The sequence below is a fragment of the Odocoileus virginianus genome, chromosome 10, assembly GCF_023699985.2.
Source record: "Odocoileus virginianus isolate 20LAN1187 ecotype Illinois chromosome 10, Ovbor_1.2, whole genome shotgun sequence".
NCBI lineage: Eukaryota > Metazoa > Chordata > Mammalia > Artiodactyla > Cervidae > Odocoileus > Odocoileus virginianus.
The window spans coordinates 3,236,817-3,258,754 of NC_069683.1; the positions used below are offsets into that span (position 1 = coordinate 3,236,817).

The following is a 21,938-nucleotide window of genomic DNA, read 5'->3' on the forward strand; positions in this document are numbered from 1 at the left end:
TAGTAAAGTAATGCTCAAATTCTCCAAGCCAGGCTTCAGCAATACATGAACCATGAACTTCCAGATGTTCAAGCTGGTTTTAGAAAAGGCAGAGGAACCAGATATCAAATTGCCAATATCTGCTGGATCATCAAAAAAGCAAGAGAGTTCCAAAAATCATCTATTTCTGATTTATTGACTATGCCAAAGCCCTTGACTGTGTAGATCACAATAAACTGTGGAAAATACTGAAAGAGATGGGAATACCAGACTACCTGACCTGCCTCTTGAGAAACCTGTATGCAGGTCAGGAAGCAACAGTTAGAACTGGACATGGAAAAGCAGACTGGTTCCAAATAGGAAAAGGAGTACGTCAAGGCTGTATATTGTCACCCTGCTTATTTAACTTGTATGCAGAGTACATCATGAGAAATGTTGGGCTGGAGGAAGCACAAGCTTGAATCAAGATTTTCAGGAGAAATTTCAATAACCTCAGATATGCAGATGACACCACCCTTATGGTAGAAAGTAAAGAGGAACTAAAGGGCTTCTTGATGAAAGTGAAAGAGGAGAGTGAAAAAGTTGACTTAAAGCTCTACATTCAGAAAACTAAGATCATGGCATCCTGTCCCATCCCTCATGGCAAATAGATTGGGGAACAGTAGAAACAGTGGCTGACTTTATTTTTTTGGGCTCCAAAATCGCTGCAGATGGTGATTGCAATTATGAAAGTAAAAGATGCTTACTCCTTGTAAGGAAAGTTATGACCAACCTAGACAGCATATTAAAAAGCAGAGACATCAATTTGTCAACAAAGGTCCGTCTAGTCAAGGCTATGGTTTTTCCAGTGGTCATGTATGGATGTGAGAGTTGGACTATACAGAAAGCTGAGCACCAAAGAACTGATGCTTTGGAACTTTGGTGTTGGAGAAGACTCTTGAGAGACCCTGGGACTGCAAGGAGATCCAACCAGTCCATCCTAAAGGAAATCGGTCCTGGGTGTTCATTGGAAGGACTGATGTTGAAGCTGAAACTCCAATACTTTGGCCACCTCACGCGAAGAGCTGACTCATTTGAAAAGACCCTGTTGCTGGGAAAGATTGAGGGAAGGAGAAGGGGATGACAGAAGATGAGATGGTTGGATGGGGTCACCAACTCAATGGACATGGGTTTGGGTGGACTCTGGGAGTTGGTGATGGACAGCGATGCCTGGCATGCTGTGGTTCATGCGGTCACAAAGAGTCGGCTGCTACTGAGCGACTGAACTGAACTGAACTGAACTGAAACTTGAAAGAGGGAGTTGGTGGGAAATTTTGGAGGGTTGGCTAATATAGGTGAAGGATTGATTTTTGAGTATTGTTCCAAAGGAGAAGTCTAACTTTTCCAGAGTATGAACACAGGACCTGGCCCCTACAGGATTTAATTAATACTTGTTGAAGGAATGAATATTTGAAGAACATGGTACAAACTGACAGTAAAATGGGAAGAACAGAAATGTTTAGGGCTTATCCTTATTAGTTTTGTTGTGAAACAACTGAATTTTAGAGATTAAATGATTTTAAGTAATGTGTTGTGCAGTTGCTTTGAAATTAAAGTATACAGAACCTAAGGCTCGAGGGATATGCCTCTAGAATGGTGGAGAAGTGATGATGTCTCCATCCTCTGTGAAGAGGCAGCATGTGAACTGGATACAGTTCTACAGAAAGGACTTCTGGGGGAAGTCAGGCTGCCTCATGAACTCCAGTGAGACAAATCTCCATTGCTGTGAGGGAATGAGGAGAGAAGTCAAAATGTCATAGGTTTAGCGATCAGCCAAGGAGTTCGCAGGGATTTCCTGGTGGCTCAGATTGTAAAGAGTCTGCTTGCAATGTGGGAGACCCAGGTTGGATCCCTGCAGCGGGAAATGACAGCCCACTCCAGCATTCTTGCCTGGAAAATCTCATGGGTGGAGGAGCCTGGTGGGCTACAATCCATAGGGCCTCAAAGAGTCAGACATGACTGAGCGATTCACTGCAGGAGTTCAGAAACTTTAGAGAGCTCTGACTTGTTTGTGGAGTCATGGTGAAGAACAACTGACTGAAGACTACAGTCAAGGTTTCTTTCTTTCTTTCTTTATATCTTGGCAGGAGACTTTTTCTCCTAATTGGAAGAAGGTTGTCTTCCCAAACTGGGAAAACCTATTTTGAGAAAGTTGCACTATTCTGGTTACCACAAAGTCGACACAGCAACTGACCAAGCTACACTCCTTTGTTGTTAGAAAGCTCCTAAATTCTTCCAGAAGGCGATAGAGCCTCTGCCTAAGCACTTAATTCTCAGGATCCTTCATTTCCTCTCAAGGAAACATACCTTTCTGTGGTTATCCTTATACCTTCTATGTTGAAAGCAGACTCTAAAAATCTTGGTACTAATCCTTACATGCTGGTTTTTAAGCTGAGGTTTAAGAAAGTCAACAGCTGAGACATTCTGGAGTTTGTCTTCCTTTTTCTGTTGCTTAAGAGGTCTGAATTAGAGATGAGGTCCTAAGTGTGTTATGAGGCATTTGAGCTGAGTTTCATGTGAAAATGAACCAAAATGAACATAGAAATAAAAATAACAACTTAGTTTCTTCCAACAGCTAGAATTAGTTGACATATGTAGACGTCTTGTGATTTAGCACTTGTTGAGTGTTCTACCATGCCTTCTATGAGTGATTTAGCCTGAAAGACTTTTAAGATCATTTAGTCATTCATTCCACATTTTATTCTTTTATTTCAATACCAGATTCACTTATTTAAAATCTATATCCTGGACTTAAAAGAAGAAGAGATGCTCTGAAATCATGCTTGAAGTCAGAATCTCCAGCCTGATCTCCTCAAGACAAAGGTGTAGACCTTTCCAAGAACCACTTCCTGAAACATTTCTCTAGTGCTTAGGATTTCTAAACATACCTTGACAGGTTGTAAATCTCCAATAACAAAAAGGGGGCCTACATCAATATCCGGGTCTTTGGGGTAGATGTTTGTTTTGACATGGTGTTGGAAGTGCCGGTTATTCCACCATTTTGCAGATAGGCCCTGAGGAGAAGAGAACATTCATTAGCTGTAAGATTTCTCTCCTGAAATATCTTTCATTATCAGAGTTTTCCAAAACTAAAGAAAATCAACCCTGAATATTCATTGGAAAGACTGATGCTGAAGCTGAAGCTCCAAAATACTGGCCACCTGATGTGAAGAGCCAACTCAATGGAAAAGGCCCTGATGCTGGGAAAGATTGAAGGCGGGAGGAAAAGGGGATGACAGAACATGAGATAGTTGGATGGCATCACTGACTCAATGGACATGAGTCTGAGCAAACTTTATGAACTGGTGAAGGACAGGGAAGCCTGGTGTGCTGCATTCATGGGATCGGAATGAGTTGGACATGACTAGTGCATGAATAGTAACAATCAGAGTTTTCTGCCTACATCTCTAAAGTTTAATTAAGATATGGATTCCTGGAACATGCTGTCCCTCATGCCTGGGTCACAGAATGATTCATTAGCTAGAGGTTTTAAAAGCCTACCAGTGAATAATTATCTTACCCAGGAACACAAATTCCAGCGTAAAACAACTCCTGATAATGAAGAAGAATAAAAACCATTGAAATGTCTTTCCATCTTTCTTTTTATTGTCCTCCTTTTAAAAAGAAATATGAAATAGGTAGAGCAGAGAGTACACTTCTTATTTTATAAATAAAGAATCTTCAGCCCTAAAACTAATTAGTTCTGGGAGGGAAATGGCCCCAGGGTTCCTACTTCAATGAATATTTTAAAGAGTCATGGATCTGAAGTCATCTCCTATGGGGGCTTGCCTCTGATCATCACATGTTCAAGCTTCAATGATCTCATTAAATATAAGTGACAATAAAAGCATTTTAGTTTATGCCAAGCTCATATCACCTCTGATTAAGTTGTTTGGGCTTTTCTATCTTCCAGTGAATATCCGAATGTTTTAACAGAGAAAAGTATTTGGAAGCACATCAACTTAGTTGCATCCACTGGGTGTATAAATGCTTCTGTGTGGTTTGGGAAAATTATCTACCCTTTGATGTTCAACTTCTTCTTCAGTAAATATAGTATAATATAATGACATTTACCTGATGGGTTGTGTGAGGAGACATGAGATGCTGTAAGTAGAATGTTGGCATATTGAGATATTCAATTTCTCTTCCCTTCCCCTATTATGTTAATCATTTATAGAAAAATAAGCAATAGTCATAGTTTTTATTGCATATCTGACATCTCTCAAAAATTGATCAATACATATTTTAGATCTGCAGTGCTCAATAGAGTAGCCATTATCTATGTGTGGCCACTGAGCATCTGAGCACTCAAACTGAGGCAGGCTGTGTGAGTATATAATACATACTAGATTCAAAGCCTCAGGATTAAAAAAGAAATGTAAACTATATTAATAATTTTTATATTTCTTTCATGTTAAAGTGAAAATATTTGGAATATATACAGAAGTAATAATGTTGGAAGAGGGTGTTTGCTGTGACCAGTGTGTTCTCTTGGCAAAATTCTTTTGGCCTTTGCCCTGCTTCATTCTGTACTCCAAGGCCGAAGTTGCCTGTTACTCCAGGTGTCTCTTGATTTCCTACTTTTGCATTCCAGTCCGCTATAATGAAAAGGGCATTTTTTTTGGGTGTTAGTTCTAGAAGGTCTTATAGGTCTTCATAGAACCATTCAACTTCAGCTTCTTTGGCATTAGTGTTTGGGGCATAGACTTCGATTACTGTGATATTGAATGATTTGCCTTGGAAATAAACAGAGATAGTGCTTTCATTTTTGAGATTGCATCCAAGTACTGCATTTTGGACTCTTCTCTTGACTATGATGGCTACTTCATTTCTTCTAAGGGATTTTTGCCCACAGTCGTAGATATAATGGTCATCTGAATTAAATTCACCCATTCCAGTCCATTTTAGTTCACTGATTCCTAAAATGTCAATGTTCACTCTTGCCATCTTCTGTTTGACCACTTCCAATTCTCCTTGATTCATGGACCTAACATTCCCGGTTCCTATGCAATATTGCTCTTAACAGCGTTGGACTTTACTTCCACCACCAGTCATATCCATAGCTTGGTGTTGTTTTCACTTTGGCTCCATCTCTTCATTCTTGCTGGAGTTATTTCTCCACTCTTCTCCAGTAGCACATTGGATACCTACTGACTTGGGAGTTCATCTTTCACTGTCATATCTTTTTGCCATTTCATACTGTTCATGGGGTTATCAAGGCAAGAATACCGAAATGGAGTACAAAATGAAGCAGGGCAAAGGCTAGCAGAGTTAGCTAGACTTGGATTACTGTGATACTGAATGGTTTGCCTTGGAAATGAACAGAGATCATTCTGTCATTTGCATTCTCACCAAATCCTAGAACATCATAGAAAAGCTGAGATCCAGTTAAAGTCCTAATTTTAGAGATGAAAACACTGAGAGCCAGAGATGGAATCTGACTTGTTTACGGTTGCACAGTGAGTGCTATCAGAGCCAGGGCTGAAACCAACTTTCACCAATCCTTGTCGTGTTGTCAGGTTTCCATCCCTCATTCCATTCTTCCATCCACTCCTTCATGCATTCCACAGATGCTTATGGAAGGCCTACTGCGTGTGAGGCACTCTGCTAGGCGCTGCATCTCAGGGGTGCATAGGACAGTGTGCCTGCCTCCTGGAGCACATGTGAGGGGGGTAAGGCCAACTGCCCCTGCTTTTTCCGGCAGTCTGGGTTTTGCAGCCCTCAACTCTTAAACAGAGCCGTCTAACTTCCTGTGGTTTCTCTCTTTTGTTAAACTTTTCTCTATTCTGCATCTTTTGTTTTATTTATACATGGTCCTCCCAGGGCTAAAATGGTTGGCTGGATTCCCGTAGCCTCCCAGAGGTACATGTCCAGACCCCTTCTAAGAATATCCCTACTCATGACTTTATAGGTATATCTCCTGAGAGGTGGTTCTTTAATAGTCTACCAGGGATTGGGCCAAATAGTTTATTGGCTAAGAAAAAAACAGAACTTCTTAATAAAAAATAAACCTTTCCTCCTAAACAGTTAAAATTCTAATTTTAGCATATATGTTATGATGTTATGTTATATCTATATCTATATCTGTCTATCTATCTATATACTTATATATATATAGTCACTACATTGTTTGTATATTTACATTTACTTTTGGGGTGTGTGCTAAAAATGTTTGCTGCTAAGCGTATGTAGAAACCACTGCTTAGTGAAATGACTTTCAGAATCCTATCATAGTCTCTAGAACATTCTGTACCTTGAGATGACCCATCAGAAATGTTTGCATCAGGCGGTTCCACTTGGCCTTCTTAAATATGGATAGGTGTCCCATGTCATGCTGCAGAAATGAACACTGAGCCTGGAAGAGACAGGGTTGCAGTCAGAGAAGTTGACAAAGAAAGAAGAAAGCAGTAAGTGGGCCCGCTGGTGGGTTCAGGACCCCATGAGAACAGTGGCGATCTCTGTATCTGTCACACTTGCTGAGTGCTTTCCCGTCCCTGTACCTTTGCACAGGTGGCTCTCGACGCCTAGAATGTTCTCTCCACTGTCAGAATCGTCCAGTGTGGACTGGAAGGAGGATGCCTTTGGAGTCAGGCTGGCTAGGGTTCTGAACTGTCCTTCACCACTTTACAAGTTATACAACTCTTGGTAAGCTAGTCGGTGGCTCTGAACTGAGATCTTTGTCTGAGAAGCAGGGATTATAATATTATACCTTGCTCATTCAGCTGTCTTGCAGGCAAAATACATGTAAAATTCCTGATAATCCTAAGCAGTCAAACAAGTATTTGTTTCCTTTCTTGATTCCAAAATTTGCTTCTCAAAGAATAAAGCAGGTTGACTTTTCAAGAAAAAAATTAGCATATAAAATTTTGTAATTACCATTGATGTTAATTCTCCATGAAATCATCCCCAATTGCCTCAATTAGAATTAGATGCCTCTTTCTGCTCCAGCAGCACATGCTTGTTTCTTTCCCTTCTGCCTTGTATCATGTCTAGATATTTAAATGACCATCTCCTCTGTTGGATGACTGCTGCCCAAGTACAAGGTCAGGTGCGTTTCCCTTTGTGTCCACAATACAGTGTTGTGGGCATAGAAGGCCCTCTTCAGAGATCTGTGCTTCATTCAAAGGATTTATCAATTGTGCTGCTACACGCCAGTTGCTGATTGCCATTTCTGGCAGAATACTTGATCCTATTATCATGGGATAATAAATAGACTCTCTTCATAGACTGGTGTATTGATAAGCATTGGTGAAGTGGGAGGCTTTTGGCTTGGGTCTCAGGGAATTTTTTTAAAGATACATATATATATATAACACATTTTAAGTAGATTCTTTTATTGTGAAACAGCATGTATAAATAGTGAATACACACACATACACACACACACATATATAGATACATACATATAGGTATGAATTAATGCCGGGGGAAATATCAATAACCTCAGATATGCAGATGACACCACCCTTATGGCAGAAAGTGAAGAAGAACTAAAGGGCCTCTTGATGAAAGTGAAAGAGGAGAGTGAAAAAGTTGGCTTAAAGCTCAACATTCAGAAAACTAAGATCATGATATCTGGTTCCATCACTTCATGGGAAATAGATGGGGAGACAGTGGAAACAGTGTCAGACTTTATTTTTTTGGGCTCCAAAATCACTGCAGATGGTGATTGCAGCCATGAAATTCAAAGACGCTTACTCCTTGGAAGGAAAGTGATGACCAACCTAGATAGCATATTAAAAAGCAGAGACATTACTTTGCCAACAAAGGTGCATCTGGTCAAGGCTGTGGTTTTTCCAGTGATCATGTATGGATGTGAGAGTTGGGCTGTGAGGAAAGCCGAGCACTGAAAAATTGATGCTTTTGAACTATCGTGTTGGAGAAGACTCTTGAGAGTCCCTGGGACTGCAAGGAGATCCAACTAGTCCATCTTAAAGGAGATCAGTCCTGGGTGTTCATTGGAAGAACTGATGCTGAAGCTGAAACTCCAATAGTTTGTCTACCTCATGCAAAGAGTTGACTCACTGGAAAAGACCCCGATGCTAGGAGGGATTGGGGGCAGGAGGAGAAGGGGACAGCAGAGGATGAGATGGCTGGATGGCATCACTGACTTGATGGGCAAGAGTTTGAGTAAACTCCGGGAGTTGGTGATGGACAGGGAGCCCTGGCGTGTTGCTATTCATGGGGTCACAAAGACTCAGATACGACTGAGCGACTGCACTGAACTGAACTGAACTGTATGTGGGGCTTCCTTGCTTCATGGTGGCTAAGATGGTAAAGAATCTGCCTGTAATGTGGGAGACTAGGATTTGATCCCTGGGTCTGGAAGATTCCCTGGTAAAGGGAATGGCATCCTACTCCAGTATTCTTGCCTGAATAAATCCATGGACAGAGGAACCTGGCAGGTTACAGTCCATGGGGTCTAAAAAAGTTGGAAACAACTGAGTGATTAAAAAGAAAAAAAATAAGTTCACGTATGTGCATATAGTCTTGATAAAATCATTGAACAACCATTAAAAATGTTGGTTTTTTAATGAATGAAAGATAAAGGCAAAGGTTACACGGTCTAGAACAGAACTCCAGTTACTGACATTGTGTGGATAATATTGGGCAACGGGTAGCAACTGCCAAGGATATTTACCACATGCCAGTCTCTGTGCTAGGTACTCTACAGAGTAACTTGTTTAGTTTTTTTAGAATATTTCCATAAAAAAATTGTTACCCCATATTACAGATGAGAGAACTGGGGCCCAGTGGGTTTTGATAACTTGCTGGTGTCAGACACTGATGAGTAGCTTGCCAGGAAGTGCCAGGCGGCCGCTGACACCAGTGTAAAGAGGGAAGAAAAAATTCTGAGGCTTCCCATAGAGCCGCTGCCTGGGTTTAGGACGCCTACTTACCTGAGCAACCGTGAGAAGACAAGAAATGAATATTGTGACAAGCCAGCCACTGCCAAAATGCCACACTATTACCCAAGCCAGGGCTTCCAAAATCAAGACCTGGGCGAGGTGAAGGAAGAAGAACCCCAGGTTGGCATTGAACAAATTCATGGTCTCTAATGTCTTCCGCAGTTCTTGGAAATCTTCCACCAACCGGGACTGTGAGATAAACATGCAAGAAAGGAATTAGTTCCTTCAGCGGAGAGGGAGCACAGATGGACATAATTATTAATCCATTTTATCAATGTATGATACCTTAATTTTATGAATAGATATTGATTTATTTAATAAATATAATTAGGCATAATTTAAACAAAAAACAAATCTTAAATTAACATAGAAGCAAAATGCTTAAAACAAGCTACGAAAATTTTTTTTCTGGAGAAGAGGCAGATGAGTAGTCATTGTAAAGTGTCCTCAAGTTGTTATGGGACTTATACTTTACTTCTTTTTTGGGGGGTGGGGTGGGGGTTTCAATGAAGAGATACATATCTCTAACAATTCTCTTTTTAAAACTGATTAATTAAAAAATTTTTTGATGCAGATCATTTCTTTTGAAGTCTTTATTGAATTTGTGACAATATTGCTTTTATTTTATGGTTTTTTTTTTTTTTTTTTTTGGCTGTGAGGCATGTGAGATCTTGGTTCCCTGATGAGGGATCAAACCTGCACCCACTGCATTGAAAGGAGAAGTCTTAATGACTGGGCTGCCCCCAAAGTCATTTTCTACTTTTCAAAACAAAAAAATTTATTGAACCTTAGTTGATTAACAATGTTGTATTGGTTTCAGGTGTACAGCAAATAATATATATATATATGTGTGTGTGTGTGTGTGTGTGTGTGTGTATGTTGTTTCTTCAGAGTCTGTTCCATTCTAGGCCATTATGACATACAGAATATAGATCCCTGACAAACAGTAGGTTTTTGTTGTTTGTCTGTTTTATATGTAGAAGTGTATATCTATTAATAATAGTTGCCTTTTAAAATTAATGTGTTGTTTGATCTCTGATTATACTTTGGGGAACTTTGCTATCTACATGGATCTGTGTTACTTTCTATGTTATCAGCTGATAACATAGATAAGTGGCTCGCTTATCACAATATTCATTTCTTTTCTTGTCACGGTTGCTCAGGTAAGTAGGTATCCTAAGCCCAGGCAGTGGCTTTATGACTGGCATATCAATCTGCCAGTCTTTAGCGTGTGCAAAAGACTTCTTTATGAATGACAGAGTTCACTTAGATTAGCTCAAAGGATGAATGTCCTGTGAGATGCTCAGAAGCTCTACAGGAATAAGACAGGGTCTCCTGTGGTATTAGTGTGTGTGTCCATTGGTTGAAGGAGTCCTGATTCTGTGTAGATGCACTGTGCTTATGTATGTAGGTCAAGTGCTAGCACTGATTTATGAACTTGTACATCATACTCAAGAGTCAGTGAAAGGCCTGGGAAGAAATATCTTCTTAGCTTAATAACTATAATGGGTTTGAAACTCAGACTGCTGAGAAAGTGACCAGGGTACAACAATGAAAACTGGACTGTTCAGATGTAAAAGAGAAGAGAAATTTGAAATAATGATAAAAAAAGAGCTATGAACATAATCCTAGAAGCAAGAAAATTCGTTTAAAAATTCACTGATAAAACTTTTAAATGATCCAATCCCTGGGAAAAGTCTGGATGGTCTCATCTCTAGAGGCCCCATGAACATCGGAATTCTGGTGGCCATAGATAACTTTAATAGATCACACAAGTGTGCTAGTCAACAAAAGAGTCCGAAATACAGTACTTGGGTGCAAAATAAAAAATGAAAGATGATTTCTGTTCATTCCCAAGGGAAACCATTCAATATCAGAGTAATCCAAGTCTGTGCCCTGACCACTAATGCTGAAGAAGTTGAAGTTGGATGGTTCTCTGAAGACCTAAAAGACCTTCTAGAATTAATAGCAAAAAAGATGTCCTTTTCATCATCAGTTCAGTTCAGTCAATCAGTTGTGTCCAACTCTGCGACCCAATGGACTGCTACACACTAGGCTTTCCTGTCCATCACCAACTTCTGGAGCTTAATCAAACTCATGTCCATTTAGTCAGTGATGTCATCCAACCATCTCATCCTCTCTTGTCCCCTTCTCTTCTGCCTTCAATCTATCCCAGCATCAGGGTCTTTTCAAATAAGTCAGTTCTTTGCATCAGGTGGCCAAAGTATCACACTTTCAGCTTCAGCATCAGTCCTTCTAATGAATATTCAGGACTGATCTCCTTTAGGATGGACTGGTTGGATCTCCTTGAAGTCCAAGAGACTCTCAAGAGTCTTCTCCAACACCACAGTTCAAACGCATCCGTTCTTCAGTGCTTAGCTTTCTTTCATCATAGGGGATTGGAATGCAAAAGTAGGAAGTCAAAAGATACCTGGAGTAGCAGGCAAGCTTTGCCTTGGAGTACAAAAGGAAACTGGGCAAAGGCTAACAGAGTTTTGCCAAGAGAACTAACTGGTCATGACAAACACCCTCTTCCAACAACATAATAGATGAGTCTACACATGGACATCACCAGATGGTCAATACTGAAATCAGATTGATTATATTCTTTGCAGCCAAAGATGGAGAAGCTCTATATAGTCAGTAAAAACATGACTGGGGGCTGATTGTGGTTCAGATCATGAATTCCTTATTGCAAAATTCAGACTTAAATTGAACAAAGTAGGGAAAACCACTAGGCCATTCAGGTATGACCTGAAGTAAATCCCTTGCAGTTATACAGTGGAAATGAGAAATAGATTCAAGGTATAAGATCTGATAGACAGTGCCTGAAGAACTATGGACAGAGGTTCATAACATTGTACTGAAGGTAGTGATTAAAATCATCCCCCTGGAAAATAAATGCAAAATGGCCAAGTGGTATCTGAGGAGGCCTTACAAATAGCTGAGAAAAGAAGAGAAGTGAAAGACAAAGGAGAAAAAGAAAGATATACACATCTGAATGCAGAGTTCCAGAGAATAGCAAGTAGAGATAAGAAAGCCTTCCTCAGTGATCAGTGCAACGAAATAGAAGAAAACAATAGAATGGGAAAGACTGGAGATCTTTTCACAAAAATTAGAGATACCAAGGGAAAATTTCATACAAAGATGGGCACAATAAAGGACAGAAACCATATGGACCTAACAGAAGCAGAAGATATCAAGAAGAGGTGGCAATAATACAGAGTAGAACTATACAAAAAAGATCTTAATGACCTAGATAACCACGATGGTGCTGTGATCACTCACCAAGAGCCAGACATGCTGGAGTGTGAAGTCAAGTGGGTCTTAGGAAGCATCACTATCAACAAAGCTAGTGGAGGTGATGGAATTCCAGCTGAGCTATTTCAAATCCTAAAAGATGATGCTGTGAAAGTGCTGCACTCAATATGCTAGCAAATTTGGAAAACTCAGCAGTGGCCACAGGACTTGAAAAATCAATTTTCATTCCAATCCAAAAGAAAGGCAATGCCAAAGGATGTTCAGACTTCTGCACAATTGCACTCATTTCACATGTTAGCAAAGTAATGCTTAAAATTCTCCAAGCTAGGCTTCAACAGTATGTGAACTGAGAACTTCCAGATGTACAAGCTCGATTTAGAAAAGGCAGAGGAACCAGCAATCAAATTACTAACATCTGTTGTATCATAGAGAAAGCAAGAGAATTCCAAAAGACATCTACTTCTGCTTCATTGACTATGCTAAAGTCTTTGACCATGTGGATCGCAACAAACTGAGGAAAATTCTTCAATAGGTGGGAATACCAGAATGCCTTATCTGCCTCCTGAACAACCTGTATGCAGGTCAAGAAGCAACAGTTACAACTAGACATGGAACAATGGAGTGATTCCAAATTCGGAAAGGAGTACATCAAGGCTGTATGTAATCACCCTGCTTATTTAACTTCTATGCAGAATGTATAATTTGAAATGTCAGGCTGGATGAAGCAGAAGCTGGAGCCAAGATTTCTGGGAGAAATATCAATAACCTCAGATATGCAGATGACACCACCCTTATGGCAGAAAGTGAAGAGGACCTGAAGAGCCTCTTGTTGAAGGTGAAAGAGAAGAGTGAAAAAGCTGGTGTAAAATTCTACATTCAAAAAATGAAGATCATGGCATCCAGTCCCATGATTTCATGACAAATCACAGTAACATTATACTGGAGGTGGTGGTCAAAATCATCTCCAAGGAAAAGAAATGCAAAAAGGCAAAATGGTGTCTGAGGAGGCCTTACAAATAGCTGAGAAAAGAAGAGAAGTGGAAGGCAAAGGAGAAACGGAAAGGTATATCCAACTGAATGCAGATTTCCAGAGAATAGCAAGTAGAGATAAGAAAGCATTCTTATGCAAACAAAGCAAGAAGTAGAGGAAAATGATAGATTGGAGAAAGCTAGAGATCTCTTCAACAAAATTGGAAATGTCAAGGGAACAATTCTTTCTAAGATGGGCATTGTAAAGACCTAACACAAAAGATAATATTAAGAAGATGTGGCAAGAATAAACAGAATTATACAAAAAAGCTCTAATGACCCAGGTAACCACGATGGTATGGTCATTCACCTAGAGCCAGACAGTTTGGAGTGTGAAGTCAAGTGGGCCTTAGAAAGCATTGATATGAACAATGCTAATGGAGATGATTCAATGCTAATGGAGGTGATGGAATTCCAGCTGAGCGATTTCAAATCCCAAAAAGATAATGCTACTATAGTGCTACACTTGGTATGCAAATTTGGGAACCTCAGCAGTGGCCACAGGACTTGAGAAATCAATTTTCATTCTAATCCCAAAGAAAGGCAATGCCAAAGAACATTCAAAGTACCACATAATTGTTCTCATTTCACATTCTAGCAAGGTAATGCTCAAAATCCTTCAAACTAGAGCTCAATAGTACATGAACTGAGAACTTCCAGATATACAAGTTGGATTTAGAAAAGGCAGAGGAACCAAAAATCAAAATGCCAACATCTGTTGGATTATAGAATAAGCAAGAGAATTCCAGAGAAACAAAACAAAACAAAAAATCTGCTTCGCTGACTACTCTAATATTCCTCTGGGTTTAGGGTTTCTTCTGACCCTTTGTGGATCACAACATGCTGTGGAAAATTCTTAATGAGATGGGAGAACTAGACCTCCCTCCTGAGAAACCTGTATGCAGGTCAAGCAGCAACAGTTCGAAGCAGACTTGGAACAATGGGTTGGTTTAAAATTGGGAAAGGAGTATGTCAAGGCTGTATATTGTCACCTGCTTATTTAATTTATATGCAGAGTACATCATGTGAAATGCTGAGCTGGATGAAGCAGAAGCTGGAATCAAGATTGCTGGGAGAAGTATCAACAACTTCAGATAAGAAGATCATACCACTCTGATGGCAGAAAGTGAAGAGGAACTAAAGAGTCTGTTGATGAAGGTGAAAGAGGAGGGTAAAAAAGCTGGCTTCAAACTCAACATTCAAAAAATGAAGATCATGGCATTCAGTTCAATCACTTCATGGCAAATAGATGGGGAAAAAATAGAAACAGTGACAGACTTTATTTTCTTGGGCTCCACAATCACTGCAGCTGGTGACTGCAGCCATGAAATTAAAAAATGCTTGCTCCTTGGAAGAAAAGCAGTGACAAACCTAGACAGCAAATTAAAAAGCAGAGACGTTACTTTGCCAACAAATGTCCATATAGTCAAAGCTATGGGTTTTCCAGTAGTCATGTATAGATGTGAGAGTTGGGCCAGAAAGAAGGCTGAGCACCAAAGAATTGTTGTTTTTGAACTGTGGTGTTGGAGAAAACTCTTGAGAGTCCCTTGAACAGCATGGAAATCAAACCTGTCAGTTCAATAGGAAATCAACCCTGAATATTCATTGAAATGACTGATGGTTGAGCTGAAGCTCCATTACATTGGCCACCGGATGGGAAGAACCAACTCATTGGAAAAGACCCTGGTGCCTGGAAAGGTTGAGGGCAGGAAGAGCAGAGGGAGAGAGGATGAGATGGTTGGATGGCATCATGGACTCAATGGACATGAGTTCGAGCAAACTCTGGGAGATAGTGAAGGAACATGGCGGCCTGGCGTGCTGCAGTTCGCAGGGCCTCAGAGTCAGACGTGACTTACTGACCAAACAACAGCATCTCGGCTCCTACACCTCGTCACAGGAACCAGGCTCTGTGTCCAGGCTGTTAGCCCGAGGGCCCATTCATCTCAGTACAGTGCATTGCTTCCTGACACACAGCCTTGAGGGATGCACTATGGGCCTAAGGAGTCAGCCCAAGTATTCCTCTTCATCCTGCAAGTAACCAGTCCTCTTGCCTCAGATTCCTCCTATCCCCTTGTGAGTTTGTTTCTTCATTTTTTAAAGTGGAAATGTAATTCTTATTCTTTCTGCCTCACAGTGATATCTGGATCACCACTTTGTACAAAGTATTTCAAAGAATGGTACAATTGTAAGCTGTTTTAAAACATGAAGTGCAAAAAAAAAAAAAATGCAGTGCTTAATATTAGGTAAAATCCCTTTAAGCTTTATGTGCAACCATTCTAGTGAATTCTAGTCTTATGGAGGCCCTGCCTTCTGAAGACAGTTTTTCAGTCAACCAAACTCTTGGCAAAAGAAAAGTGCTGCTTTTTGTGGGGAATACCCAAAGGTTTGGAGCCAGAAAGAGGTGAACTGGAGTTCCTGTTCTTTGCTTTTCAGAAGATAGTTTATTCTCCTGGAACTGTAATTTCTCCAATTGTAAAAAGAACTATAGTTAGGATATAGTCACATCATTGATTCAACAGCTATTTATGGAATTCCTACTACAAGTCCAATCATGTGCTGATAGGTACTGACAACTCAGGGATGAGCAAAATTGACATAGTCTCTGCTCTCATGGAAACTGGTTTAACAGGGAACATCAAAAAATTATAAGCAGTCATGGAAAAAGAAAAGCTACGTATAAGTTGCATGGCAAGAAGTAGGTAGTTAGACACATGGAATTACTGTTTGGCACAGGGCTAAGCACTCCATTCCTTTGTTTCTCAGAGGTTTAAGAATTCTGAGGATCTCAGGAGGATGACATTGCTTTGAAGTACTTGGAATCTACTCATTTATGCTATTGAAGGTCCTCCCAGGCAGGATGGCTGGTTTCCCACAGAAAATGATAAGTTGGCCCTAAAATATATTTTGCTCCCATCCCTCTGCATACTCTTGAGTCCCAAGACCTCACTCACGTTTTTGTTTCTCTCCTGATTGGGCTCTTCTGGAGCAAGCTCTCCGATGAGCAGGGGTTTAAGGTACAACCGCACAATGTCAGGGTCCGGATGCATGGCTCTGAAGACGTCCTGTGAATCAGAGAGAACTGTTAGAGGCTTAAAAATTACATGCTTACACACAGATATCTCCGCTTCCTTACTTTGTTCTGTATTGAGCTTAGGAATTAGAACAACCATGTTATAGAGCATTTACTTCTAACTCTAGGTTGACACTTCAAGTTCACTGATCAGAATTACCCTTGGAATTCCTCTATGAAAGCCTCACACTGGAGATCCACCCACTGAGTGCATGGCTTACTAGGCAAGTCCTGGGTAGAAAGTTGATCCCCAAGCATTGGAAGAGATCGTTGTTTATTTTATTGAGCACCAGAAGTAGTTGGCTTTGAGATTATGGGCCATGGTGAATCTTTAGAGTCAAACCTCAGGCTTGGTGTGGAAGTTGCCCACATTATTTGGGGCATGCAGCAACCAAGACTGCCTATGCAAATCACATCTATCAGAGTTTCCCTTTTAGTTCTTGGTCAAGGACTAGGGGACAGAGGCTCTTGAATTAAGTTATTTCCAAGAAAGACAAGTTAAAGTTGATGATGATAACAAATGTCTAAGAGAGCATGAGAGCTAAGCCCTCGAACCCTTAGTTGTCTAAAGTGGCACTTTCTTGGCTAAGTTTATCACTGAAGAAGCCTTAGCACTCTTTCTAAAAGAAAACACCATAGCATTCTCTATAGGGGCTTGAGACAGGCACGAAATAGAGCTGACCCACTATATTTTTCCAACTCCATTCCCATGTTAAGTAGTAACTCCAAGTGGCTATGAGAAGCAGTGTTGGTTCCCATGTCCTGCTTAAGTTTGGAAATAAGAGACAGTCTTTTTTTTTCTTGCAAGGATTTAAACTGCTTTGGGGGGGAAGGAGGCATCTCCAAGAGAAAGATAATGGACTTCTTGCTTTGCTTTGAGAATAGGAATGATTAAGTATGAAGAAAAATAACCAATGTTTTAATTTGAATATGTGGAATCCATACACAATACTTTGGAGTGGTGGTGTTGCATAGTGCTGATTAAGAAACTGGATCCCCGAGCAGCCTTCCTACACCTAAGTTCGATACTTGCTGTGTAATTGTGGACAAGTCTCTTTTTGACCAGTCCATGCTCCTATTTTCTCTTCCCTAACATGGGAGTGACATTAATAGCTACTCCATTTATAAAGTTATTATGAAAATTAAGTGAATTGATTAGAATCTGAGTGGTTTATAGTAAATTCTCAGACACATTAGTTCTCTTTCCTATGTGTATGCCTATAGGCTTCCTTGGTGGCTCAGATGGTAAAGAATCTGCCTGCAATGCAGGAGAGCCCGGTTAGGTCCCTGGGTTGGGAAGATCCCCTGGAGAAGGGAAAGGCTACCCACTCCAGTATTCTTGCCTGGAAAATTCCATGGACAAAGGAGCCTGGTGGACTACAGTCCACGGGGTTGCAAAGAGTTGTACATGACTGAACGACTAAGACAGAGGGATAAGGGCTACCTTCCTTCCTTCTCTTCAATAAAGTATAACAGTTCAGAGATTTTCTTTCCATACTCCAATGTCTAATGTGGAGTAAGCTCGGTATTATTTTAGTGAATATAATGAACCCTCCATCTTCAAAATCTAAAGCAACTTTAGATATATATAGAACTACATACAAACTTACACATAAATGTGTGTAGGTTGTATGTGTATATATATATATATATAAAATGAATGAGGTTATTCAGAGGGGTGCAATATAAACTCTTTAGACTCATTTTTCTAGATTCACTGATGTAAGAAGGGATTTGCATCTGCTAGAACCAGTCCAGCCTCTGCTGTTCATTCTGCCTTTGTATACTTTCTCTGACCCCCTTGGGAAATGCTGCTTTCAAAGATGTGTTTTCATTGTCACATTCAATGACTCTAAAGTTAGTTTACCTAACAGGATGAGAGTCATTCGGTGATTACAAATGCGACTAAACGTTTCAGGGTGGCCCATACTGAAAAATCACGTTCTGCCTGTTGTTAAGGAACAGATGAGTGTGAGAAACACTCTGAGGGATCAAGATCAGCGTGTAGAGGAGGGGTGAGGCCCTGGATTTGCATCTTACTCTGAGCAGTCATCCAGAGCCCTGGGACAGTGTGCTGATGCTAATGTTCCTCTGGGTTCACTGTTTCTTCTGGTCTTCAGCAAGATTCACAGGTCAATACTGTGACAGCAGAGACTGAAGACCCACAGACTTTTCCAGAAGAGTAAGAACTGCCCTGCTGTGTGGAACTCTTTTCGTTGATTTAATGGGCAGCACAAGAGTGGCTTAGATGGTCTTAGAATATTCAGTTTGAAGGAATTCCCTATTAGAGTCTGGATACTGAGTAAGTTGTATAATCTCCTTCTCAAAAGACCTTCAAAAATGAATTATCTTTTAAAAAATTAACATTATTTGTCAAATATACTCCTCCTGAAGAAAGTCCAAGGCTAAATGAAGGGGAGAGGGAGTAACACCTTTTTTTTAGTGTATCCTGTGTACAAGGTGCTCTATGGGCCAACTCAGCATCATCAACTTATTTCTGTGAGGTTCCATCATTTTTGTTATACATATAAACACTCCAAATCTCAGGACATTTCCACAGTCAGTGGGAGAGCCAGGATTTGAACTCAAGTCTATGTGGCTTTAAAGCCATGAAGCCATAATGCCCATTCCAGCCTTAACATGAACAGTTCTTTTCCTGAAATAAGGGTGACACGAGATTGTTTTGGGAGGATATTAAGACCAGTACATGCATGCTAGGCAGCTAGTAAAGGTGTTTCCCATCTTAGGTTTTAATCACGTGCATCACTTTGTCTGTGGCCCCAACCTACTTCTCCAGGTTTGCCTCTCACCATACGCTTCGGGCCTCATCCTGTCCATGTAAGTCTCCCTGTTTGATAAACATTCCATGACCCTGTGTAGTTCTGAAGTTTTGTGATACAGACGGCTCCCTTTGCCTTGACTGCTTTCCTCCATTTTTTCAACTTAAAAGTTCCTTCTCATTCTTGAACATCCAGATGAAATATGCCTTCCTAACACAGTCAGGAAAGTTATTTATGATCTCTTCTGGGTTCCCATGATACTGTGTTCCTAAAGCTTTTCAAATGATGTTGCAGTGAAACTGTGTATTCACAAAGGCCTTCTTAGTGGCTTTTGACTTTTTTGAAGATTGAGACCATGCACTATTGATTAAATTATACCTGATGTTTGTTGCTGTGCCTGGAATGTGACATGTGATCAAGAGATGTCTCATGAATAAGGGAAAGGGTGAATGAATAGAGCAGTATATGATTTCTCTAACAAGGAGAAAGTTGAGAAGTATTGATTTCAAGGATATGGGTCTAAACACTGCAGTCTCTTCCCCACTCTCAGCGTCTCTATTTTCTGACCTTTTAATTACTTTATCATCTCTCATTTTCATCTGTTAACTTTTGATTCACTTCTCAACCATCCTATTTCCTAACCTATTCATAAATTTACACTGTAGCTCCTCTTAAGACTGATTATTCTCCCAAGCAGTATCAACACAGAGGAAATGTGTGATTATCTTTGCTTTCACAAGTGACTTTGGAAATCCTGCTGATTTTTTGCTGTTATTTAATGGAGGATGGAAAGCTGTCCTTTATTGGAAGAGCAGTATGATCCTTAGTGGGAGAGACAAGTATGTAAAGTGAGAAGGCCTGAGAAGGATCACATCCTTACAGTTTACCTACTGTATACAGGCTGTGCCCTGCATCAAGGCACTTGGCCTAGAGGGCACGTGTGGGTTGAAATCCAGGAGACACTCCCTTTGCCCAATCTTGTTCTTCAATCAACCAAAGTGTGTGTCTATAAAATTTACACCAAAATACAGCATAGGGAGCAGTGCAGTGTGTTGTTTATATTGGGAAAATGCTTAATCTCTCAAGATTCGATCTGTTTTCTAACTGTGGATATTACTTATTTTCCCACATGGGCTCACTTATTCCTTCATTCATTTATTCAGTCATTACAAAACCTTGCTGAAGACTTAGCTTAGCATCAAAGAGCTTAAGCTTTGGAATCAGATGCCATTAAATGATGATATTTTTATATAATTATTATTTGGTTCACCTGAAGAGGGTTGAAATTTCCACAAATTCAGAAAAAAGAAAAGCATAGTGAATATATGTATATAGTCAGAAAATCAACATAACTAGAAGATAGATTTTGATTTACTCATCTCAAAAAGCTCACCAGGGGACTTCCCTGTCAGTCTGGTGATTAAGACTCCATGCTTCCATGGAGGGGTGTGGGGTCCATCCCTGTTGGGCAACTAAGGTCCCCCATGCCTTGCAGCACAGCCAAAATCCAGAAACTCCCCAGAATATTCAATACCCAACCGCGGACACCCATTCCTACATCTTTGGGTAATTTCTCTCCTGCTTCCTTCTCAGACCTCACCTGTTTCAAGGCAAATGCTAAATCAAGGTCCCTCGTATTTCTGGGAGATCACAAGTTTTGAGTAGGCTTATTTATGTGTAGAATATACTGTTTGCCTATGTTCTGGAAAAGAGCCACTTTGGAGTGGAGAATGTTTACATGATGTCACCAAGATTCCCCTCTACCCACAGGGATAAACAGAGGGCTATTTTTTTTTTTTTTTTTTGCCATAACTCACTCTATTTATTATTTGGAAATTTTCATTATTTGAGATTTTTTCCTGTGATATACTTAACTGAACTCCACGCCAGATTCTCTCTCTCTCTCTCCACTGTCCCCACCAAACCTTCATCTTCCTGGCTTCATTAGCCCGTAACGGCAACTGCCACCCACCTGCCTACACGAGTCATCCATCAGACAGTGTAGACTCCTTACTCCTGCTTATTCACCCAGCCACTTACCCCTTGTTATAAATGATGTCTCCCGGTTATCCGTCCCCTCGTCCTCATTCCTGTGGTCAGTGCCTTGTTCAGGACTTCAGCATGTTCCCTGGACTCCTTCCTTCATTTTGACTCTTTTTTTTTTTAAAATTATTTTACATGGGACCATAGCCTATTAATAGTGTTGTGATAGCTTCAGGCAGACAGCAAAGGGACTTGCCATTTGGATATCTGTATCCATTCTCCCTTGACTTACTCTTCTTGATCTTCAACCTTTACTTAACCACCATGCTGGCATTTGAAAAAGAGTCCCTCTTCATGGCCATTGTCACCCATTAGCACTTTAACTGCACTTGTCTCTTTACTCTCTTACCTATTTTTCAACCTGAACCATCATTCAAATGAGAATCAAATTAAAATTTAATTTTAAAGTAAAAAAAAAAAATGCTGACAGCCCACTAAAGATGCAGTTATTACTGATGACAACTTTCCTTTTATAAACAGCTGGAATCCTGGCTGGTTTCCTTGTAGGACTGGGTGTAGGGAGGGAGGCTAGGCTAGAGAAGTGTCATTACCTGCAGTGGGAGGAGAGGAAGACCTACAGTGATGGTAAAATTCAGGGTCCTTCGCTCAGAACTCAAGACCCTTTCTCCCCTTCCTTCTTCTCTTGTCTCTTTCTTTACTTCCCACACCCTTCATCCTCTCTTCCTCCTTCTCCTCTTCTCACCCTCAAGCCATCATGTTGACCAGGATTGTGCTAAGCAAAGGATGTGGCCAAGCCGGGGCACCTATTCTGCTGGTGCTTCCTCACGATGTGAACCTGATCCTTATCCCACCTCCGTACACATCCTC

The 21,938-nt window shown here is 40.5% G+C and overlaps 1 protein-coding gene across 1 annotated transcript in view; it reads right to left on the reverse strand.

Annotated features, from left to right (window-relative positions):
• LOC110150743 (fatty acid desaturase 2-like protein FADS2B) overlaps window positions 1–21,938 on the reverse strand; it is a 38,343-nt gene that overhangs the window by 11,867 nt on the left and 4,538 nt on the right. The window contains exons 2-5 of the mRNA XM_070473716.1: window positions 16,169–16,279; window positions 8,919–9,116; window positions 6,272–6,373; window positions 2,907–3,032 (exon numbers count right to left, since the gene is read on the reverse strand). Coding sequence (XP_070329817.1) covers window positions 2,907–3,032; window positions 6,272–6,373; window positions 8,919–9,116; window positions 16,169–16,279 — 537 coding nt within the window. The remainder of the gene's footprint in view (window positions 1–2,906; window positions 3,033–6,271; window positions 6,374–8,918; window positions 9,117–16,168; window positions 16,280–21,938) is intronic.